Source organism: Oncorhynchus clarkii, chromosome 3 (assembly GCF_045791955.1).
Source record: "Oncorhynchus clarkii lewisi isolate Uvic-CL-2024 chromosome 3, UVic_Ocla_1.0, whole genome shotgun sequence".
Lineage (NCBI taxonomy): Eukaryota > Metazoa > Chordata > Actinopteri > Salmoniformes > Salmonidae > Oncorhynchus > Oncorhynchus clarkii.
The window spans coordinates 56,677,173-56,698,928 of record NC_092149.1 but is presented as its reverse complement, the minus strand read 5'-3'; the positions used below and the strand labels follow the sequence as shown (position 1 = coordinate 56,698,928).

The window sequence follows — 21,756 nt, the reverse complement described above, 5'->3', positions numbered from 1 at the left end:
ATTTATTTTTTATAGTATAAGTGGTTTCCAACAACAAACAAAATGTCCCAAACCATACCCATTTTGTACTATTTTCATCTCGTTTAGCATATTATGTACACTGCTTCATTTTGGTACAACTACACAGAATGTACGATTCCCCAAAAGCCACGAAAAAATCATAAACAACATATTTGTGGTGCAGGCTCAATGATATGTATGGAGAGCTACCAGCCACTAACTGCGTTGTACTGAGAATCCAAAGGCTCTGCTCTACATACGTGATTCTATATGTGTCTCTCTCATCTTCACGTAGCACAGGATATATAGGCCCTGCTCTCTCAGCATCGGGATCGCCAGTCACATGACTCCATGCATGCATTATCATAGTTTTATTTTGTGAAAGCATTCACTTGAGCCTGCCAGTGTACATTTTGTTAAGATTATGAGAAGCTCAGCTGCTTTCCAGCAGTAAAATATTTTATTAGGCCTTGACCTAGACAGACACAGTTCCCGTGCTATTACAAGCATGCCTATAAATGAAAACAACAACAAAAAGTAATCAGATTAATCATGAATCTATATGCAAAGAGGTAGGCATGTGTTTGGATTTTGTAACATCAGCGGGCATGTAGACATTTTTATGAATCAAATGTATGCTATGGCACGAAATGTGGACACATTTTTAATGCATTGCATCTCAACACCATGGCTATGCTAAACCATGCATTTAGAATAGCATGGTTTCATTATTTAAAAGTCTAACCTCTGACCCAAATACAGCAAAGGCCACTTAGGCTCAACATGAACCTCTACTCTCTCATCTCCACTCTGATTGGACGAAACAGGCAGCTCAGGAACGCGCAAACATTGACGTGGTTGCTTGTGTTTCCAGGAGATTTTCTCATTAATGCACCGCCGGAACTCTCTTGCTTGCCTCATGCCTATTGCGCGTGCCCGCCTAAATCTGTGCCCCGGACCCTAGCAGGGTGATGCGCGTGCCCGAACCTGACTCGATAATTGGGTATAGCGGAAGTTTAGCATTGGACTAATATACAATATATAAAATATCCTAACAACCTTGTTCGATTATTATCAGTGTAAAATATGAAAAAAATTGCCTGGGAAATCATTGGAAAGGTGCATAGAAGGTGCATGGAAGAGGATTAAGCCTTTCTAAACGCACTGGCATTGCACATCAAGATCACCATTCCGCTAGACGAGGAGAATAATTACAGGGGTTGTATATTGGTTTGAAGCATTGTTTTGCAGACCAATTAAGCTTGTCGATGGATTATAAACAGCATTGCAACTTTAATATATTTTATCAATTTTAACGGAAGCAGTCTGGATGGCAATCTGAGCGCTCAACGATGCCATGCATCACCATGCATTTATAGAAATGTGAATTATTCTCCCGTCTCTGGATCAGCGAACAGTTAAATGAGAACATATAAACTAAAAGTAGCACTGTTTGTTGTTTTTCGTTTAGATGTGGTTGGCCTCTCGCGAATGTGTTTACGTTCTTCATCTGAAGGATTAGTATAACAACATTTCTTGTGGGCTATATGTAGCTCGAAGGCAACTGTAACCTAATATAATTTTTGGGAGATTCATCGGGCTTGCAATACAGCCACATCATGTATGCTGGACGTAAAAGGAGAAAACCAGTCCAGAGAGCGTAAGTACATTGTATTTCTATGAAATGAAAGGTATTTTTGCAAACAGAAATAGCGTAATGTTCTTAAACCCTGCACCCATACCAGCTATACTCTTTTAGTGCCCGTTGTAAGTATGCCATCCTATGACAGCTCGAAATAGATGTCAATTTGTCATCAAGTGTGCAAACTTAAATAGCATATTTTAACCTGAGTTAAATTGATAAGCCGATGGCGCACAACAGGACAAATAAACAACTTTTAGTGCGCCCTAAAGGACAGTGTCAGAAAGGCCTCGACCATGCACTCACATTGTATAACAGTTTATTTGACTATACGAGTATTAATTTGTTACAGAATATATAGGCTACCATAAATCAATAGTACAACATTTTCTGGATATCTAATGTGATCGTAATTCGATATTTAATTCGATTTCCCAGTAAGCTTAAAGTAGCATGCTCTCGAACGTTTCACTTGTCTTCATAAATGATTGTTTTTGCATTTGTTATTTTCTGTCAACAATGCCTTTCGTTGGTTCTGGGTACAAATGTTTGATGGAAACGAATCGGGCAATGTCCAATGTTTGTGATGGAGGTACAGATGCATAAGGCAAGAACTTTCAGATATTTAAGAGCACTTGCACCTGCTGGAATTCCTCACTGAAATAGAACCATTCATGCGCCAAAATGCACTGTGCAAATTCATACAACAAATGGCTTTTTACTATTATTACATTTCCATTTATAGCCTGTGTATTATTATTTTTGAAATAAGCCTATTTAGTCATTTACTAATTTAATACGGAAAATTGGTCTAACATGAATATAGGCCTAACATCTGTTTACATACATACATCTTTGTTGAACCAATATTGTTTGTTGTGAGTGGAGAATGTGTTGCTGTTCATGGTACAATGCCTGCAGTGCGTTCAATGCTCTGGAGGCATTTATTGAAATTATTTGTTAGCATGAGTGGGTTGTTGGAGCACTATACATGATAAGTCAAAGTGTATTAACAATAAAAACCATTGTGTCATTCACACATGGAAATTCATGTTTTGTATTTTCCTTATGTGTTTTCATAATTTTAATGTTTCTCTAAAACATTTTTTGGAATTATTTGAATGATTTATTTATTTCTACAAAATGATCATTTGTAAAAAATATTGATAATGCTAATAATTGTTAATAATGCCCTAATACAACCATCATTATAATTTATCAGAAGACCTACCTAGAATTTTCTGTAAAAATATTAAGTTTCATTAAATGGTTTCTTCTCTCTCAGGGTGAAACAGCCCCCATCAGAAGGGGCCAAGTCGAACCCCTCCAAGCGCCACCGGGACCGTCTAAATGGAGAGCTGGAGAGGCTGGCCAGCCTTCTGCCCTTCCCAGAGGAGGTCACCACCAGCCTGGACAAACTCTCCATCCTCCGCCTAAGTGTCAGCTACCTCCGGGCCAAGAACTTCTTCACTGGTAAGAAGTAGTCCACAAAGAACGCCCTTATTACTCTTGAACTATTGATTGAATAGGGCCCTTAGTTTGAGGTTCTCAATCAAGTGCTTCCTGAAATGTAGTGCTTTCTGTGTAGACATAAGGATGCTCCTTGGATGCAAACAGGGGGCCACTGATCCCTCACTTTGTACAGAACAAGGGCGCATTACCATAGCACAGGGCTACTACAGCATGTAGCTAAAGCCTATCCTAAAAATATGCTCTACTTAAACAGCATCAGAGCAGAGAGCTGACAGAGCAGTTAGCCTGAGCCTCTTTCAGCATCCCTGTGCTGCCTTGCTGTCTGGCCTGTACACTAAGTAGTTGAACAGAGCAGTAATTGCTGTGCATCGTCATGGGAAGCACTGTGTGTAGCCACTGTGGCTTTGTAAACCTCCTCATTCATGCTCCCATCCCTAGAACTGTTATGAAGATGTCAAAACAATAAAGCTCCTGAGTCTCTCATGTGGCCTGTGTTTCCCGATGCCTTCAAAGCACATATCAGCTGTGATGTGGAAGGAAAGAGCCCCAGCTGGAGCAGCAGCCATCACATTATTTTATCCTGGAGAAGAAGAAGGGGCCTCAATATTTCATAGAGGCCCGTAACTCTGCCTGTATTTGGAGTTAAGGATGGAAGAGAAAGCAGGGTCTCCATTAAAAACCGAGAAGTGTGTGTGAGGGAACAAAATAATTGCATGCAAGGAGGACGGATTTGTATTTTTTCTCTCCTATGTTGTGAGGGAAAGACACTGTTATTTTAGGCAGTGATCTTTTAAAGAGAATGCTGCAATGCGGGCGTTGGATGTACTCAAAGCATTAATAATTGAGAGAAATCTCAGAGTTTAAAGAATTTATGAAATGGAGGAAGAGCAATGTTTGTTTAAGAGTGTAGCTTTTTGAAATGGCTGTTTGGTGTGAGACGGATGGGATCCGAGGCTCGTGATACCAGTGTGTTGGGGGGAGATATTGCAAATGCATAGTTTTTCCAGTGTGGAGGGAGATGCCTTAAGTGCACATGTACAAATATCTTGCGGAGAGGGTTGGAGATGCCCCAAGGCAGGGTTTCCCAAACTCAGTCCTCGGGACCCCAAACGGGGGAACGTTTTTTTTTTTGCCCTAGCACTACACAGCTGATTCAAATAATCAACTTATCATCAAGCTTTGATAATTTGAATCAGCTGTGTAGTGGTTAGGGAAAAAACCAAAACATGCACCCCCTGGGGTCCCAAGGACCGAGTTTGGGAAACGCTGCCCGAAGGGGTGGGGGGGGTGAATCCAGACCTTAGTTATGGGATTATATCATCTATCGCTTTAATCAATTGAAAAAGCCATATGAAAGTATTCTTACCATGGTAAATCTAGTCATTTTTTGGGTCATCGAGGGGTTGTTTAATCTCTGAAATTGCTTAACTTTGCTTGAATATGAAACATCATGATAGGTGCACTATAGGTTAACTGATTATTGTATTAGGGGACTAACACGTCTTCAGCCTGTCAAAATATATTGTTGATATTGTATTTCAGCGTCACAGGCTAAAGCATGCTGACAAGCCCTCTTATCTTTGTTGTGTAACTGTATTAGCGTAGTTCCTTCCTTGACAGTGTCGTGTCTTTGGCTATGCCGGATTAAGTGATATGACATGCTATTCTATGAAATAATTTCTCCGTAATTAATATTACCTGATTGAGCTAATCATGTAAATGTAATTAACTAGAGAGTCTTATGCATTCTAAATTACCGCCCATTTGGAAAAGGAAAATGCAATAAATATTTACTCTGAGCTGCGCTTCGGTAGGTTGGTGGTAGATGGAAGGCCGTGTTGCCCAACCGAGTTCTTTGAAGAATGTCTCTGCTGGTAAATTGAATACGTTGTAGTAACGTCGTTGTGTGGTACACGGGATACTCTGTCTGTTCCTTCCTAACCCTCATTTGCAACTCAACGGCTAGGAGCTATCATTTTTGTAGTGAATAAGAATTCAAAGTTCATACCATTCGCAACCAAAGCTCAACCTGATGTTGGCTTCGTTCTGTAGTTATTATCTGAACCATTCTGACATCGGACCGTCGTCCTCGGAACAGGAGGTTATATTGTCATCAAGGGCTTATATAGGAAGGGAGAGGAGGGCGTGTTTGAAAAGTTTTATAGCCCATGTCCCTTCACAGGGGCGGGCCACTGATTGAGCAGAGCCCTATCTTATGAAAACCCAAATCTCACATTTTAGAAGCTAAAATCACATTTCACCCCATCACAAATAATTTCATATTCAAACATTTAAATTGAACTACAATTCCATGTTAATCCGATAACTCTGATGTGTAGACTTTCCACTGTAGAGTTTGTCATCTTATCATTGATGAGAATGTCTCAGATGACAACCAAACTGACATCATATTCATTAAGTACCACCGCATATGTTCCATTGGTCGGATTACCAGAATATAGTTCATTTCCCCCCACCTTCTGATGTTCCCAGAATCCCTATGTTAACCAAGGGTTTTGCAAATGTAACATCAGTAGGGTAGAGAGAGGAAAAAGGGGGGGAAGAGGTATTTATGACTGTCATAAACCTACCCCCAGGCCAACGTCATGACAATAGTCAGTGATAGATTGCCGGTGTTCATGAAGTACATGAGGAGAGTGAACCTTAACCTGCAGCCTTATCAACAGCCGATCATGGCCCTTGCCTACCTGCCTATAGTCTCTCGCTGTGTCCCACCATAATTTGTTGTATGTACACAGACCAAATGCTGCTCTGTGTACTGGGTTTAGGGTGGTTGGTTTATGGAGAGTTGGTTTAGTTCTTCATTACCATTAATGCGTGTGTATGGTGGCTAGTAGTCCATGTAGCCATCACCATCATTACCCAACTAATTGCTGTTAATTTTTTATTTATTTAATTTTTTACCTTTTTTTAACTAGGCAAGTCAGTTACGAACAAATTCTTAGTTTCAATGAAGGCCTAGGAACTGTGGGTTAACTGCCTGTTCAGGGGCAGAACGACAGATTTGTACTTTGTCAGCTCAGGGATATGAACTTGCAACCTTTCGGTTACTAGTCCAACGCTCTAGGCTACCCTGCCACCCCAAATGAATGAACAATGAATGAAGTCTACCTGCAGTTAATGCTGTGTATTGTTGGTTTAGTAATAACAACCGGAGTGAACTAGCATTGTGCTATGGTAGGGACGCCATGTTCTGTATTTTTCTTTAATACCTCAGATGCCCTCTGTTGTATTTTGTTTATCTCGGCAGCAGGATGTGTGTGTTGTACCATAGTCCAATGTTGTTGCTGTGTGTGTAATTAAATGTCTTGTACAAGTTGAACAAAGCCTAGCAGAGCCCGTATAATCCGTCCGACAGTATTATCCATCCCAGCTGCCTCCTGTCTCCCTTGTCTTTAGGCCTTCTTGCATCCCTCCTCTACCAGCCTTAAAGGCAAAGTGCTGTCATAATACAGTTTTTCCTATGTTTTTTTATCATATTGTACAACAGCTGATGAAACTAATAATGTATAAGTGTTAAAAAATGTGATCAGTGTTAGTTTCTTGTTGAAAATGCAATATACACAGGACCTTCTAAGCAGCAGATTTGCATGAGTGGGAGTTTCGGCTTTCCATGGTGACATCACCATGCAGTAAATTGGTTAATAGACCAATAACAACGAGAGTTCCAAACCTCGCTGCCGATAACAGCTTGTTTTCAGTTTTCCCCTCCCCACTCAAACCATTCCCAGGCAGTCCTAGCAAAATACTTGCTTGAGAAATAGTTTTTTGCTAAAAAGCAAATTATGGTACAGTATGGTATTGTTACCCAAAATTATTTTATATTGATATAAAAACAGCTGCCTTTAAGGAATAAGAGCAGGAGTGGCTAAAACCTAAAGCACCACCAGTAAATACCAAATTATTCTGTGTGCAGTATGCATAGGCATTTCTCCCCTATAGACTAGGCCACAGCTTCTCTCACAGCTGCTGTTTACATTTTTGATGGACTGGATGTGAAAATATTTTATGGTACATTAGGCAGCATTTGGTTTGGTCCATGCTAATGTCTCAGATAAAGACAGTACTCTGTCCTGTTCCAAATTAAATATGTTCTGTTCTGGGTGTTAAGGGACCGCACCAAATGTTGATCTGACGTTGATCTGACGTTCATTCGAGGTGGTGTGTTTTATGAATGACCTGCTGGCGGACGTCTCACTGACAACATTTCCCCACGATTTTAAATGTAGAATCAGTTTGCGCTCGGTTTGCAAATTACAGCCAGCACTCTGTTCAGAGATGCTAAGTACTCTTGGCCGGCAAACGCTACCGGTGTGTCCGAGCCCTAAGTAGATTCCTTCTATCCTGCAACTGGACCAGGCGGGTGGCTACCCAGAGAGGCCTTGCCCCCTGTGCTTAGAGGCCTTGCCCCCTGTGCTTAGAGGCCTTGCCCCCTGTGCTTAGAGGCCTTGCCCCCTGTGCTTAGAGGCCTTGCCCCCTGTGCTTAGAGACCTTACCTCCTGTGCTTAGAGTCCTTGCCCCCTGTGCTTAGAGGCCTTGCCCCCTGTGCTTAGAGGCCCTGCCCCCTGTGCTTAGAGGCCTTGCCCCCTGTGCTTAGAGACCTTGCCCCCTGTGCTTAGAGGCCTTGCCCCCTGTGCTTAGAGGCCTTGCCCCCTGTGCTTAGAGGCCTTGCCCCCTGTGCTTGGAGGCCTTGCCCCCTGTGCTTAGAGGCCTTGCCCCCTGTGCTTGGAGGCCTTGCCCCCTGTGCTTAGCAGGTTACACCTAGAGCAAACAACAATTCACTCCCAGGATTACCCGTACCCAGAATCTACACAACACAGCCACCAGGAGCTGGGGCAGGTGTAATTTCATCGCAGCGAAACATGGGAGGTTATAACATCCTAGTCTCAGATGGAAGGAGCTTGGTGGTGTCTGTGTCCCAAATGGCACCCTATTCCCTATAGACTGGGCCCTATGGACCCTGGTCAAAGGTTGTGCACTATACACGGAATAGGGTGCCATTGGGGTGTCATCTCTGTGACTCCAGGTCCATGTGACACACCATGGTGGCCTCAGGTTATTTGGATTTTGTTTGAATGTCAACGTGTCCATTTAGAATGTGCTTCTGTATATTATGTCATGCACGCACCCATCAACTGCTGTTTATGGTAATATATTCTGCTAGATATTTACTGTAGCGTAAACACTAATGCAATACTGTCATAGTTTTGCTGGTGGCTTTGTAAGTTCTTTTTCATTGATATTTCATCCTTGAGAATTAATGATATGCTTATTAGTCTGCTATTGTGCAATCTCCAACCCCTCCTCCCCTCCCCTCCCCTCCCCTCCCCCGTGTGTGTTTGTGTGTGTGCGTGTGTGTGCACATGAGTCAGCATGTCAACTGCAATTCCACTCCCAAGTCTCCCTATATGTGGAATAGGGGAGGAAGTCATTCTGACATACATTAACAGGCCCACATACTGTAGACTCACACACACTATGGCCTCCCACTGCTGCTATAAGACTGCAGCAATTAGAACTGTGTGTAAAGCTGTATAGCTTGTCTGAAAGAAGCCCTCTCGGAGCTCTGGCTCTGGACTCTAATATGTAGTCAGTGTTTCCTCTGTTAATGGACCACTCCCGCTGTGATGGAGGTCCCCACACTAACAACCACAGACAAGCCAAGCTCCAGTTGTGTTTCTCTCTGGCTCGCTGTACTGTAGCACGGTGCCACTCTTCGTCCAGCCTGGTAGTCAGATGATGAACAAAAATGAGTACACAAATCAAATGCACTCATAATATTTTGGGTGGTGTAAATGTGAAAGCCCTTCATTTAGAAGGTATAATTAGAAGACGGAACTGGAAGGCTGAATAACTGTTGACACAAACCCAAGTGCATCAACCTCCAGCATTATAAATAGACATCCATGTTTTGTATGACACTATTTCACATAAGTACAACACAATGAAAATACACTTGCCCTAAATTTGTAACAACCACCTTTTCTTTCGTTCCGTTGTTCCAACAAAGATGCCCAGGGGCCCCCTGGGAGTGAGGTAAGGCCCTTCTATTGTGAGTTGTTTTGTTGTAAAGACGGAGGGGTGAAAAGGGCCACCATGTCACCACGCGTTTCTCTTGCGAGGCGGAAAGTGGCCAGGCCCTCAGATAACTTAACTTATCCAATAAGAGCACTCAAGGGATTCCTGGAAAAGCTGAGTTTACTTGCAACTAAACCAGGAGGCAGGATTGCCCTTTATTTTCATCCTTCCCTCTGTTAATTTGCTTTCTGTTGCGGATCTTCCTCATCCTTAGGTAGCTGATCAAATCAAATCAAATTGTATTGGTCACATGCGCCGAATACAACAGGTACAACAGGTAGACCTTACAGTGAAATGCTTACTTACGAGCCCCTAACCAACAGTGCAGTTTAAAAAAATATGGATAAGAATAAGAGATAAAAGTATCAAGTAATTAAGAGTGGCTGTAAAAAATAAAATAACAATATATACAGGGGGGTACAGAGTCAATGTGCGGGGGCACCGGTTAGTTGAGGTAGTATGTACATGGAGGTAGAGTTAATTAAAGTGACCTAGTCATAGATGACAACAGAGAGTGGCAGTGGTGTGGAGAGGGGGGGGGGATGCAAATAGAGGGGGCTGAGCACGTGCCTCTGAGGGGCCCCTGTGTTGAGGATCAGCGTGGCAGATGTGTTGTTACCTACCCTTACCGCCTGGGGACGGCCCGTCAGGAAGTCCAGGATCCAGTTGCAGAGGGAGGTGTTTAGTCCCAGGGTCCTGGGCTTATTGGTGAGCTTTGAGGGCAATATGGTGTTGAACGCTGAGCTGTAGTCAATGAATAGCATTCTCACATAGGTGTTCCTTTTGTCCAGGTGGGAAAGTGTGTGGAGAGTGTGGAGAGCAATAGAGACTGCATAATCTGTGGATCTGTTGGGGCGGTATGCAAATTGGAGTGGGTCTAGGGTTTCTGGGATGATGGTATTGATGTGAGCCATGACCAGCCTTTCAAAGCACTTCATGGCTACAGACGTGAGTGCTAAGGGTCGGTAGTCATTTAGACAGGTTACCTTGGTGTTCTTGGGCACAGGCATTATGGTGTTCTGCTTAAAACATGTTGATGTATTACATACTCTGACAGGGAGAGGTTGAAAATGTCAGTGAAGACACTTAGCTAGTTGGTCAGCGCGTTTAGCTCTTCCGGTAGGCTTGTGTCATTGGGCAGCTCTCGGCTATGCTTCCCTTTGTAGTCTGTAATCGTTTGCAGGCCCTGCCACATCCGACGAGCGTCAGAGCCGGTGTAGTACGACTCGATCTTAATCCTGAATTGATGCTTTGCCTGTTTGATGGTTCGTCGGAGGGCATAGCGGGTTTTTGTATAAGCTTCCGGGTTACAGTCCTGCTCCTTGAAAGTTGCAGCTCTAGTCTTTAGCTCAGTGCCTGTAATCCATGGCTTCTGGTTGGGGTATGTATGTACGGTCACTGTGGGGATGATGTCATCAATGCACTTATTGATGAAGCCATTGACAGATGTGGTGTACTCCTCACTGTCATTGGAGGAATCCCAGAACATATTCCAGCCTGTGCTAGCGAAACAGTCCTGTAGTTTAGCATCTGCTTCATCTGACCACTTTTTTATTGATCTAGTAACTGGTTCTTCCGGCTTTAAGTTTTGCTTGCAAGCAGGAATCAGGAGGATGGAATTATGGTCAGATTTGCCAAATGGAGGGTGAGGGAGAGCTTTGTATGCATCTCTGTGTGTGGAGTATCCAGAGTTATTTTCCCTCTGGTTGCACGTTTAACATGCTGATAGAAATTTGGTAAAACTGATTTAAGTTTCCCTGCATCAAAATCCCCGGCTACTAGGAGCACCTGCCTCTGGGTGAGCGTTTTCTTGTTTGCTTATGGCGGAATACAGCTCATTAAATGCTATCTTAGTGCCAGCCTCTGACTGTGGTGGTATGTAAACAGTTACAAAGAATATTGATGAAAATTCCCTCGTACATGTAGGTAATGTGGTCTGCAGCTTATTATGAGAAACAATACCTCAGGCGAACAATAGCTTGAGACTACCTTAGATATCGTGCACCAGCTGTTGTTTACAAAAATACATAGACCACCGCCCCTTGTCTTACCAGAAGCCGCTGTTCTATCCTGCCGGTACATCGTATAAACAGCATGTTTATGTATGTTGCAATTGTCGTCATTAAGCCACGACTCCGTGAAGCATAAGATGTTACAGTTTTTAATATCCCGTTGGTAGTTTCATCTTCCGCGTAACTCGTCCATTTTATTGTCCAAAGATTGCATGTTTGCTAGCAGAATTCAGGGGAGTGGGGGTTTATTCGATCGCCTCTGACTTCTCAGAAGGCAGCCCGCCCTCCGGCCTCTCTTTCTCCGCCTCCTCTTCACGCAGATCACTGGGGTCGGGGCCTGTTCCCGAGGGAGCTGTATATCCTCCGCCTCGGGCTCGTCAGAGTCGTGAAAGAAGAAAAAGGATTCTGCTAGTCCGTGGTGAGTAATCGCAGTCCTGATGTCTAGAAGTTATTTTCGGTCATAGGAGACAGTAGCGGCAACATTATGTACAAAAATAGTAAAAAAACAAGTTACAAACAACGCAGATAAGCGAACAAAAAAAACACAATCGGTTGGGGGCATGTAAAACATCTGCCTTCTGCTCCGGCGCCATATTACATCTGACCCAGTCCCCTTCAATGGAGTCATGTGTTTTTTGGTGTGAAGCTATCTAAGTAGTAGTTTTACCCAGAGGTTACTTCAGAGCGTCTGATTCTGAGAACACCCTGATAAAATGTCTTGATAGTTTGATTCTATCAACAAAATTGAGGAGTTAGGCCTAATGGCCACTATGTTCAAATGGGACAGCTGTGCTGATGTTTAATGTTGTTCTTCTTTCAGTACATTGTTGGCATCATGGCCTACTTTAATGCTCATAAATCTAAAATGGCATGTGCAATTTACGCAACTCGACAAGTCCATATTTTTCGTTTCAAAAGCTGCATCTTAAAACAGAGTGGGGGATATGCAGGTCCATTGTTTAGGATAACAGATGTAATCCAGTGATACTATTATAGGAGTATGGTTGTTATGATTGTAGTGCACTAAAACTTTTGGCATATGCTGTAAATATAGATTGAGATTAGAATGAATAATCCCTGTGGATTCTGAAAGGATTCTGTTTGCTTTGTAGGGATGTTCGCCAGCATGTTCAGACTAATACTGGAATTAGCAAACAACTTTTGCTCCATGCATCACAGCTCAACCACTAGTTTTAAAATCTTGTTTCATTCTCTTATCTTTCACCACAGAGAATAGGAAAAAAAACGGTTTAGTAAGAATATCCCAACAAGGGTCTTTCTTGAACGACTCAATTAAGTGATAAGAAAAGTGTTCTTATTACTAAGATCATTGCTATTGTCACCATAGGAACATGTTTTCCTTGATGTTAAAGGCCTTACTCCCGAATGTCATCTCAGGTCTAGAATTAAAACATTTGTCAACAGGGTTGTGTAGGTTACATTCTAAATGTAATCGGTTACAGTTACTAGTAACATAATCGGATTACTTTTTGATTCCCCCCAAGAGGCATTAGAAGAAGACAAAAAGGATCCATCAAATGCATTTGGTGTGTCATCATAATGGTCTCGGGCTTGTGGTCAGACTCGCTTAGTTGGAAGAAACTTAAACTTAATGCTGAGTTGAATGTCATTGAGAAAACAGTAAGGTATCATAATGTAAGCATTTCACTGTAAGGTCTACACCATGTAACAAATCAAATTTGAAGTTTTTGCAAACATCAAATTTAAAAGTAATCCAAGAAGTAATCATCTAGTTTTTCAAAAGTATCTATAATTTGATTACAATAATTTAACTGGTAACGTAACTGATTACAGTTTCACAAAATATTTAATCAGATTACATGAAATCAGTTACTCCCCAACCCTGCTTTTAAGGCACCATTAGCCTTTGGTTCAACATATACTGAACAAAAATATAAACACAACTCGCAACAAAGATTTGACTGAATTACAGTTCAAATAAGGAAATCAGTCAAATTAATTATTCACAAGTTTCCATGTAGGTGTGCCATTATATCCAGTGGTGGAAAAAGTACCCAATTGTCATACTTGAGTAAAAGTAAAGATACCTCAATAGCAAATGACTCACATAAAAGTGAAAGTCTCCCAGTTAAATACAACTTGAGTAAAAGTCTAAAAGTATCTGGTTTAAAATATATACTTATGTATCAAAAGTAAAAGTATAAATCATTTCGAATTGATTATATTATGCAAACCAGACAGGACAATTGAATTAAAAAAAATATATTTAGGAATTTCTTTAGAGCTCCCGAGTGGCTCAATGGTCTAAGGCACTGCATCTCAGTGCAAAAAGCATCACTATAGTACCTGGTTTGAATCCAGGCTGTATCACATCCGGGCGTGATTGGGAGTCCCATAGGATGGCGCACATTTGGCCCAGTGTCGTCTGGGTTTGGCTGGAGTAGGCTGTTATTGTAAATAAGAATTTGTTCTTAAACTGACTTGTCTAGTTAAATAAAGGTTTTAAAAAATTATAAAGTAGATGTTGTCAAAAATGTAAATAGTAAAATACAGATACCTAAAAAAACGACTTAAGTAGTACTTGAAAGTATTTTTACTTAAGTATTTTACACCACTGATTATATCCAATGTAAAGGCAAGCTTAGAATGGCTTTAGTATATAAATAGGCACAGGCAGCAATACAAATTAACATGGACATGCAGACCTAGGACACACGTGTTATGCAACTCTTCATTGATCAGGACATAGATATAGAAAATAAATAATGTAGTGCAATATCCCCCATGACAATGGTATGGCTGTGTTGTATGTTTACGATTCAAATTTGTGGTTAGACTAATTCTAATTCTATGGTTGTATGCTGTTGTATGTTGAATGTAAATGTGGAGTTGCTCTTGTGTGAAACATGACATGGGGTTAAATATACATCAATCAAATCAAATGGATTTAGTCAGTGCTTTACCTTTGCTTCACATGTCTCTATAGGCTACATCTGCACTGAAATGTGTCAACATAATGCCATTATTCACAGGGTGTGCAAAAAATTAGGAACACTTTCCTAGTATTAAGTTGCACCCCCTTTTGCTACAAGGTGTTGAAAGCATTCCACAGGGATGCTGGTCCATGTTGACTTCAATTCTTTCCCCAGTTGTGTCAAGTTGACTGGATATCCTTTGGGTGGTGGACCATTCCTGATACACACAAGAAACTGATCGCCGTGAAAAACCCAGCAGCGTTGCAGTTCTCACACTCAAACTGGTGCGCCTTGCACCTTCTATCATACCCCGTTCAAAGGCACTTAAATCTTTTGTCTTGCCCATTGACCTTCTGAATGTCACACATACACAATCCATGTCTCAATTGTCTCAAGGCTTAGAAACCTTTCTTTAACCTCCTCCCCTTCATCTACACTGATTGAAGTTGATTTAACAGGTGACATCAATAAGGGATCATAGCTTTCTCCCGGATTCACCTGGTCAGTCTATGTCATGGAAAGAGCAGGTGTTTCTTATGTTTTGTACACTCCGTGAATAATGCCAAGTCATAATTGTGTAAACAACCTTTAGTGTAATGAATATTCTATATATACTGCCACTGTGACAAGGCATGTATCCAAATCCTGTGAACAAGCTGGAAATAGTCACAAGTCGTTGTAGTATTTGGATGCAGATTTGTTACATAAGCTGCATGCCTGTTGTAAAAGTCTTGTGACATGTCATGATACTCATTGGGGTTGTTCAGTTCAGATCACAGAGGCTTTTTCAAGGACCCCCATACCTCCCTTCCCCTCTCCAGCCCCTCCCCCTTCTCTGTCCATCCTCTGCACTCAGATGAGAAAAAGGCAGAGCTCTCTCTCTTTCCGGGTTCCATGATCAGCAGTGGGTGATCCCTTCATCCCTCTCTTTCCCCTCCTCCCCCTCATCCCCTTCTTCCCGAGCTAAGCCAACCCCCATCCCCCAGTCTGTCATGTGGCCTGGTGCATTGTGGAATGCTGTGCACCGAAGGGAAGGCATGGACAATAGGTAATGACCGCCCCTCCAGCCCCTACCTCTAAATATGTGAACATGTTATCAGAACTCAGAGACAAATAGGCAGTGCAGGGTTTCGTGCTTACTGCCTGCATTAGCCACCGCATGCTCTTGTTAACTTGTGTGTGTGTTTTGTGCATCCATGTGTATATCAGTGGGTGCGGGGCTGTGTGCATCGCGTGTTCGTACACTGCAGTGTGTCGAGGCCGAGGGAGTTGAAATGTTCTATATTTGCTCCCAGACATTCAGAAAAAGAGGCCATTCACACAGTGCTAGAATAATTAACACACAGACATATGCACACCAATGTACAGTACTAGTCAAAAGTTTTGACACCTACTCATTTAAAGGTTTTTCTTTATTTTTACTTTTTTATATATTGTAGAATAATAGTGAAGACATCAAAACTATGAAATAACACATAAGGAAACATGTAGCAACCAAAAGTGTTTAAAAAACAGTATTCTTCAAAGTAGCCACCCTTTGCCTTGATGACAGCTTTGTACACACTTGGCATTCTCTCAACCAGCTTAATGAGGTAGTCGGCTGGAATGCATTTCAATTAATAGGTGTGCCTTGTTAATTTGTGGGATTTCTTTCCTTCCTAATGCATGTGAGCCAATCAGTTGTGTTGTGACAAGGTAGGGGTGGTATACAGAAGGTAGGCCTATTTGTTAAAATAACAAGTCCATATTATGTTGTAATCAAAAAAGTATTAAACAAATTAAAATATATTTTAGATTCTTCAAAGTAGCCACCCTTTGCCTTGATGACAGCTTTGCACACTTTTGGCATTTTCTCAACCAGCTTCGCCTGGAATGCTTTTCCAACAGTCTTGAAAGAGTTCCCACATATGCTGAGCACTTGTTGGCTGCTTTTTCTTCACTCTGCGGTCCAACTCATTCCAAACCATCTCAATTGGGTTGAGGTCGGGTGATTGTGGAGGCCAGGTCATCGGATGGAGCACTCCATTACTCTCCTTGGTCAAATAGCCCTTACACAGCCTGGAGGTGTGTTGGGTCATTGTCCTGTTGAAAAACAAATGATAGCCCCACTAAGCGCAAACCAGATGGGATGGCGTATCACTGCAGAATGCTGTGGTAGCCATGCTGGTTAAGTGTGCCTTGAATTCAAAATAAGTCACAGACAGTGTCACCGGCAAAGCACCACAACACTATCACACCTCCTCCTCCATGCTTCATGGTGGGAACCACACATGCGGAGATCATCCGTTCACCTACCCTGCGTCTCACAAAGACACGGCAGTTGGAACCAAAAATCTTACATTTGAACTCATCAGACCAAAGGACAGATTTCCACTGGTCTAATGTCCATGGCCCAAGTAAGTGGGCCATGGCACACAGATCCTAATCCAGGCACTTGTACTCTCCCGTCTGTACTACAGCAACCTGCTGTTGGCTGGGCTCCCCGCTTGTGCCATCAAACCCCTGCAACCTATCCAGAACGCTGCAGCCCGCCTGGTTTTCAGCCTTCCCAAGTTCTCTCATGTCACACCGCTCCTTCGCACAATCCACTGGCTTCCAGTCAAAGCTCGCATGCACTACAAGACCATGGTGCTTACCTACAAAACAGCAAGAGTAAGTGCCCCTCCCTTCCTCAAACCCTACACCCCAACCTGAGCACTTTGTTCTGCCACCTCGGGTCTCTTGGCTCTCCCACCCCTGCGGGAGGGCAGCTTCTGCTTAGCCCAGTCCAAGCTCTTCTCTGTCCTGGCACCCCAATGGTGGAACCAGCTTCCACCTGAAGCTAGGACAGCAGAGTCCCTGCCCATCTTCCCGAAAACATCTGAAACCCTATCTCTTTAAACAGTATCTTAAATAATTTTCCTCACCCCCACCAGCACTTGCACTTGACCCCCCCTTCTAGCTCTGACTCTACTGATAGCTATGTTATTGAGGAAAAATTTACTTTCTATGCCTGTGATATTTGGTTGACCCACCTAGCTATCTTAAGATGAATGCACTAACTGTACGTCGCTCTGGATAAGAGCGTCTGCTAAATTACTCAAATATAAATGTAATCTCTTCTTCTGCTAATGTTAGTCAACATTATGGGCAACTGGGCATTTTATACATGACCCTAAGCATGATGGGATGTTTTGATTGCTTAATTAACTCTGGAACCACACCTGTGTTGAAGCACCTGCTTTCTATATACTTTGTATACCACATTTCCTCAAGTTTTTCCTTTATTTTGGCAGTTACTGTATGTGCTGACACACACGTTCTCTTTTTCTACGTCCCCTCTCTTTCTCTAGCTCTGTTGTTCTAAACACAGCAATTCAGAAGCACAGACATGCACGCTCACAGAGAGAGCTTGGTTGGTGTTAGCAGGGGTGGTTTGATTCGGGCAGCGATCCAAAGTAAACGTTAGCCTTAGCCAGTTTTTACCCAATCATGTCTCCCATCTGGGTCATTTGGGTGGGGCAGTTTCCCCCATGGCCAATACACACAGCCATGGCTCTTGTACATCACATTTCTAAAAGGGGTCTGTGTCATTATGGTCCCACCCCACCATTGGCTTTAATGCTTTTCGCTGATGCTATCCAAAATATAGAACCATTTCATGATTCAGGGTCCTGCACTTCAGTTATTCTGCATAATGTGGCAATTGAGAACCTCATTGGTGATGCAAACATAGGACTCAGCTCCGTTGTCCAGTCTCAAACGAAAGGTGTGAACTGCATTAGGGTTTTTGAATGGAACAGGTTTATCAATGAGTGCAGTACTCCAAATAAAATGTGACTGAAAAAAGCCCTTCATGTTGAACTAAATGCCTTATTTGGTAACATTTTATCGAGTGGCTGGATGTGGGCTTGCTTTTTTACTAATTCTGTTTTTTGGCTGGGTCATTGTTTTGTCTTTGTGTCTATCATCCACATTAGTGTATCAAGTGGCCTTTTTAACGCTATGGCCAGATGCCAGTGTCAGGAAGGGATTGGCGCTGCAAATTGAAAGGATGCAAAGAGCTCTAGAACATCCCTGTAATCCACTTGTAAATAGCATGATGGGACAAATAGAAAATCGTCAAACATTTGATAAATATTGTCAGTGTTTTGAAATGGGTTCCTACGGTTTTGCTGCAAGCAAGCCTCTCTTGTCAGAAAAATCCCAAACAACATACCTGGATCGGGTTATGAGTTCTCCTCCAAAGAAAGAGTCACTTAACACAATGTGATGTGATGCCTCCATGTTGAAGGCTTGGATCGCTTCCAATATGGCTTCTGGGTCATGAGCCCAGAGATGGGATGGGGGAGGGTGTCTGGATGCCCATAGTTGGAGCTCCATTCTCAGTCCCAGGTACCTCAGCAGTATATATCCACATGTTTCCCTCCCTACTCACCCCACTACTTCAACCCCACTCCCCTCCTCCTACCACACCACACACTGATGACAAGTCAGCGATACTGAATTTTAGAGTCCATGGGCCTTTCACAAGCTGTCCAATTTTCAGGGTCACTGCTTATTTGTCGGGTTTGCTTAATCAAATTCTCAGCCTGCCTCAGCCTCACATATTATGAGAGGGTGGAGGTAGGAGGCCAGTTCTGTCTAGTTTTGCTGTAGCCTATAGGCTTTAAATAAGGAAATATTAGAAAATGAACAAGAAATAGTGAAGGTAATGTGTAGTCACTCACAAAGAAAGCACACACATTGGTCTGGAGATCCGGCAATGGTTTTGGGTGGAAGTGGTAGTACATAGGGGAATCCTATGAAATATGTATTTTTATGTTTTTATTGCTCGTTGGCTGGTGGCTCTCTAGGTCCATTATGCTAAGTTAGGCATATTTGGCTAAACCAAGAAATGCCCTCAAGGATTTCAGGAGCACTATTATGCCATATGTATGAGATGGCCATGTACATTTTTCATAATGTACACTGCTGCCCACTGACGCCTGATAACCATAGATGCTCTTTGTCCTCCTCTGGACATTTAGCCAGGCAGGTGGTGGCCTACTTTTTGGATGAGGAATGTTGGGGAAAAAAACGTAGTGTTGTGTTAACATTTGGATTTCTCTGTTTAGTGACATTTTGATTTATTGTCATATGTTGAACAATCTTGAACATCCTTTTACTGTCTGTCTATAATGCTGAACTGTTATGGTCTACTGAGTTCCTCCAAGCTCTCTCTCTCTCTCTCAATTCAATTTCAATTTTTAAGGGCTTTATTGGCATGGGAAACATGTTTACATTGTCAATACAGGTGAAATAGATAATAAACAAAAGTGATATAAACAATACAAAAAATGTACAGTAAACATTACACTTATAAAAGTTCCAAAAGAATAAAGACATTTAAATTGTCATATTATGTATATGTACAGTGTTGTAATTATGTGCAAATAGTTAAAGTACAAAAGGGAAAATAAATAAACATAAATATAGGTTGTATTTACAATGGTGTTTGTTCTTCACTGTGTGCACTTTTCTTGAGGAAACAGGTCTCAAATCTTGCTGCTGTGATTGCACACTGTGGTATTTCACCCAATAGATATGGGAGTTTATCAACATTTGATTTGTTTTCTAATTATTTGTGGGTCTGTTTAATCAGAGAGAAACATGTGTCTCTAATATGGTCATACATTTGTCAGGAGGTTAGGAAGTGTAGCTCAGTTTCCACCTCATTTTGTGGGCAGTGTGCACATAGCCTGTCTTCTCCCGAGAGCCAGGTCTGCATTCGGCGTCCTTTCTCAATAGCAAGGCTATGCTCACTGAGTCTGTACATAGCCAAATATTTTCTTATTTTTGGGTTAGTCACAGTGGTCAGGTATTCTGCCACTGTGTGCTCTCTGTTTAGGGCCAAAATAGCATTCTAGTTTGCTCTGTTTTTTTGTAAATTCCTTCCAATGTGTCAAGTAATTATCTTTTTTTTTCTCAGGATTTGGTTGGGTCTAATTGTGTTGCTGTCCTGGGGCTCTGTGGGGTCTGTTTGTGTTTGTGAAAATAGCCCCAGGACCAGCTTGCTTAGGGGGTTCTTCTCCTGGAATCGCTTCCTTTTAGGTGGTTATAGAATTTAACGGCTCTTTTCTATATTTTGATAATTAGCGGGTATCGGCCTAATTCTGCTCTGCATGCGTTATTTGGTGTTTTACATTGTACACAGAGGATATTTTAGCAGAACTCTGCATGCGGAGTCTCAATTTGGTGTTTGTCCCATTTTGTGAAATCTTGGTTGGTGAGCGGATCCCCAGACCGCACAACCATAAAGGGCAATGGGTTCTATAACTGATTCAAGTATTTTTAGCCAGATCCTAATTGGTATGTCAAATTTAATGTTATTTTTGATGGCATAGAAGGCCCTTCTTGCCTTGTCTCTAAGATCGTTCATAGCTTTGTGGTAGTTAACAGTGGCGCTGATGTTTAGGCCGAGATATGTACAGTTTTTTGTGTGCTCCAGGGCAACGGTGTCTAGATGGAATTTGTATTTGTGGTACTGGCAACTGGACCTTTTTTGGAATACCATTATTTTTGTCTTACTGAGATTTACTGTCAGGGACCAGGTCAGAATCTGTGCAGAAGATATAGGTGCTGCTGCAACCCTCCTTGGTTGGGGACAGAAGCACCAGATCATCAGCAAACAGTTGACATTTGACTTCAGATTCTAGTAGGGTGAGGCCAGGTGCTGCAGACTGTTCTAGTGCCATCGCCAATTCGTTGGTATACAGTACCAGTCAAAAGTTTGGACACACCTACTTATTCAAGGGTTTTTCTTCATTGTAGAATAATAGTGAAGACATCAACATTATGAAATAACACATATAGAATAATATAGTAACCAAAAGTGTTAAACAAATCAAAACATATATCCCTTGATGACAGCTTTGCACACTTGGCATTCTCTCAACCAGCTTCACCTAGAATCCTTTTCCAACAGTCTTGAAGGAGTTCCCACATATACTGAGCACTTGTTTTCTGCTTTTCCTTCACTCTACAATCCAACTCATCCCTAACCATCTCAATTGGGTTGAGGTCATGTGATTGTGGAGGCCAGGTCATCTAATGCAGCACTCAATCACTCTCTTTCTTGGTCAAATAGCTCTTACACAGCCTGGAGGTGTGTTGGGTCATTGTCCTGTTGAAAAACAAATGATATTAAGCACAAATGATAGTAAGCACAAATCAGATGGGATGGTGTATCGCTGCAGAATGCTGTGGTATCCATGCTGATTAAGTGTGCCTTGAATTCTAAATAAATCACTGACAGTGCCACCAGCAAAGCACCCCAACACCATCACACATCCTCCTCCATGCTTCATGGTGGGAACCACACATGTGGAGATCCTCAGTTCACCTACTCTGCGTCTCACAAAGACACGGCGGTTGGAACCAAAAATCTCATATTTGGACTCATCAGACCAAAGGACAGATTTCCTTCAGTATAATGTCCATTGTGTTTCTTGTGTTTCTTGGCCCAAGCAAGTCTTGTTGGTGTCCTTTTGATGTAAAAATAAAGAAAAACCCTTGTATGAGAAGGTGTGTCCAAACTTTTGACTGGTAATGT

At 42.1% G+C, this 21,756-nt stretch overlaps 1 protein-coding gene across 2 annotated transcripts in view; it reads left to right on the top strand.

Annotated features, from left to right (window-relative positions):
• The first annotated feature begins 919 nt into the window (after positions 1-919).
• Positions 920-21,756, top strand: part of LOC139399512 (aryl hydrocarbon receptor-like) — a 47,751-nt gene continuing 26,914 nt past the window's right edge. Inside the window, exons 1-2 of one of the 2 annotated variants that reach the window (XM_071144906.1) lie at positions 920-1,660; positions 2,928-3,115. In XM_071144906.1, coding sequence (XP_071001007.1) covers positions 1,620-1,660; positions 2,928-3,115 — 229 coding nt within the window. In that variant the 5' untranslated portion in view covers positions 920-1,619. The remainder of the gene's footprint in view (positions 1,661-2,927; positions 3,116-21,756) is intronic. The other variant, XM_071144914.1, reaches the window with a different exon arrangement.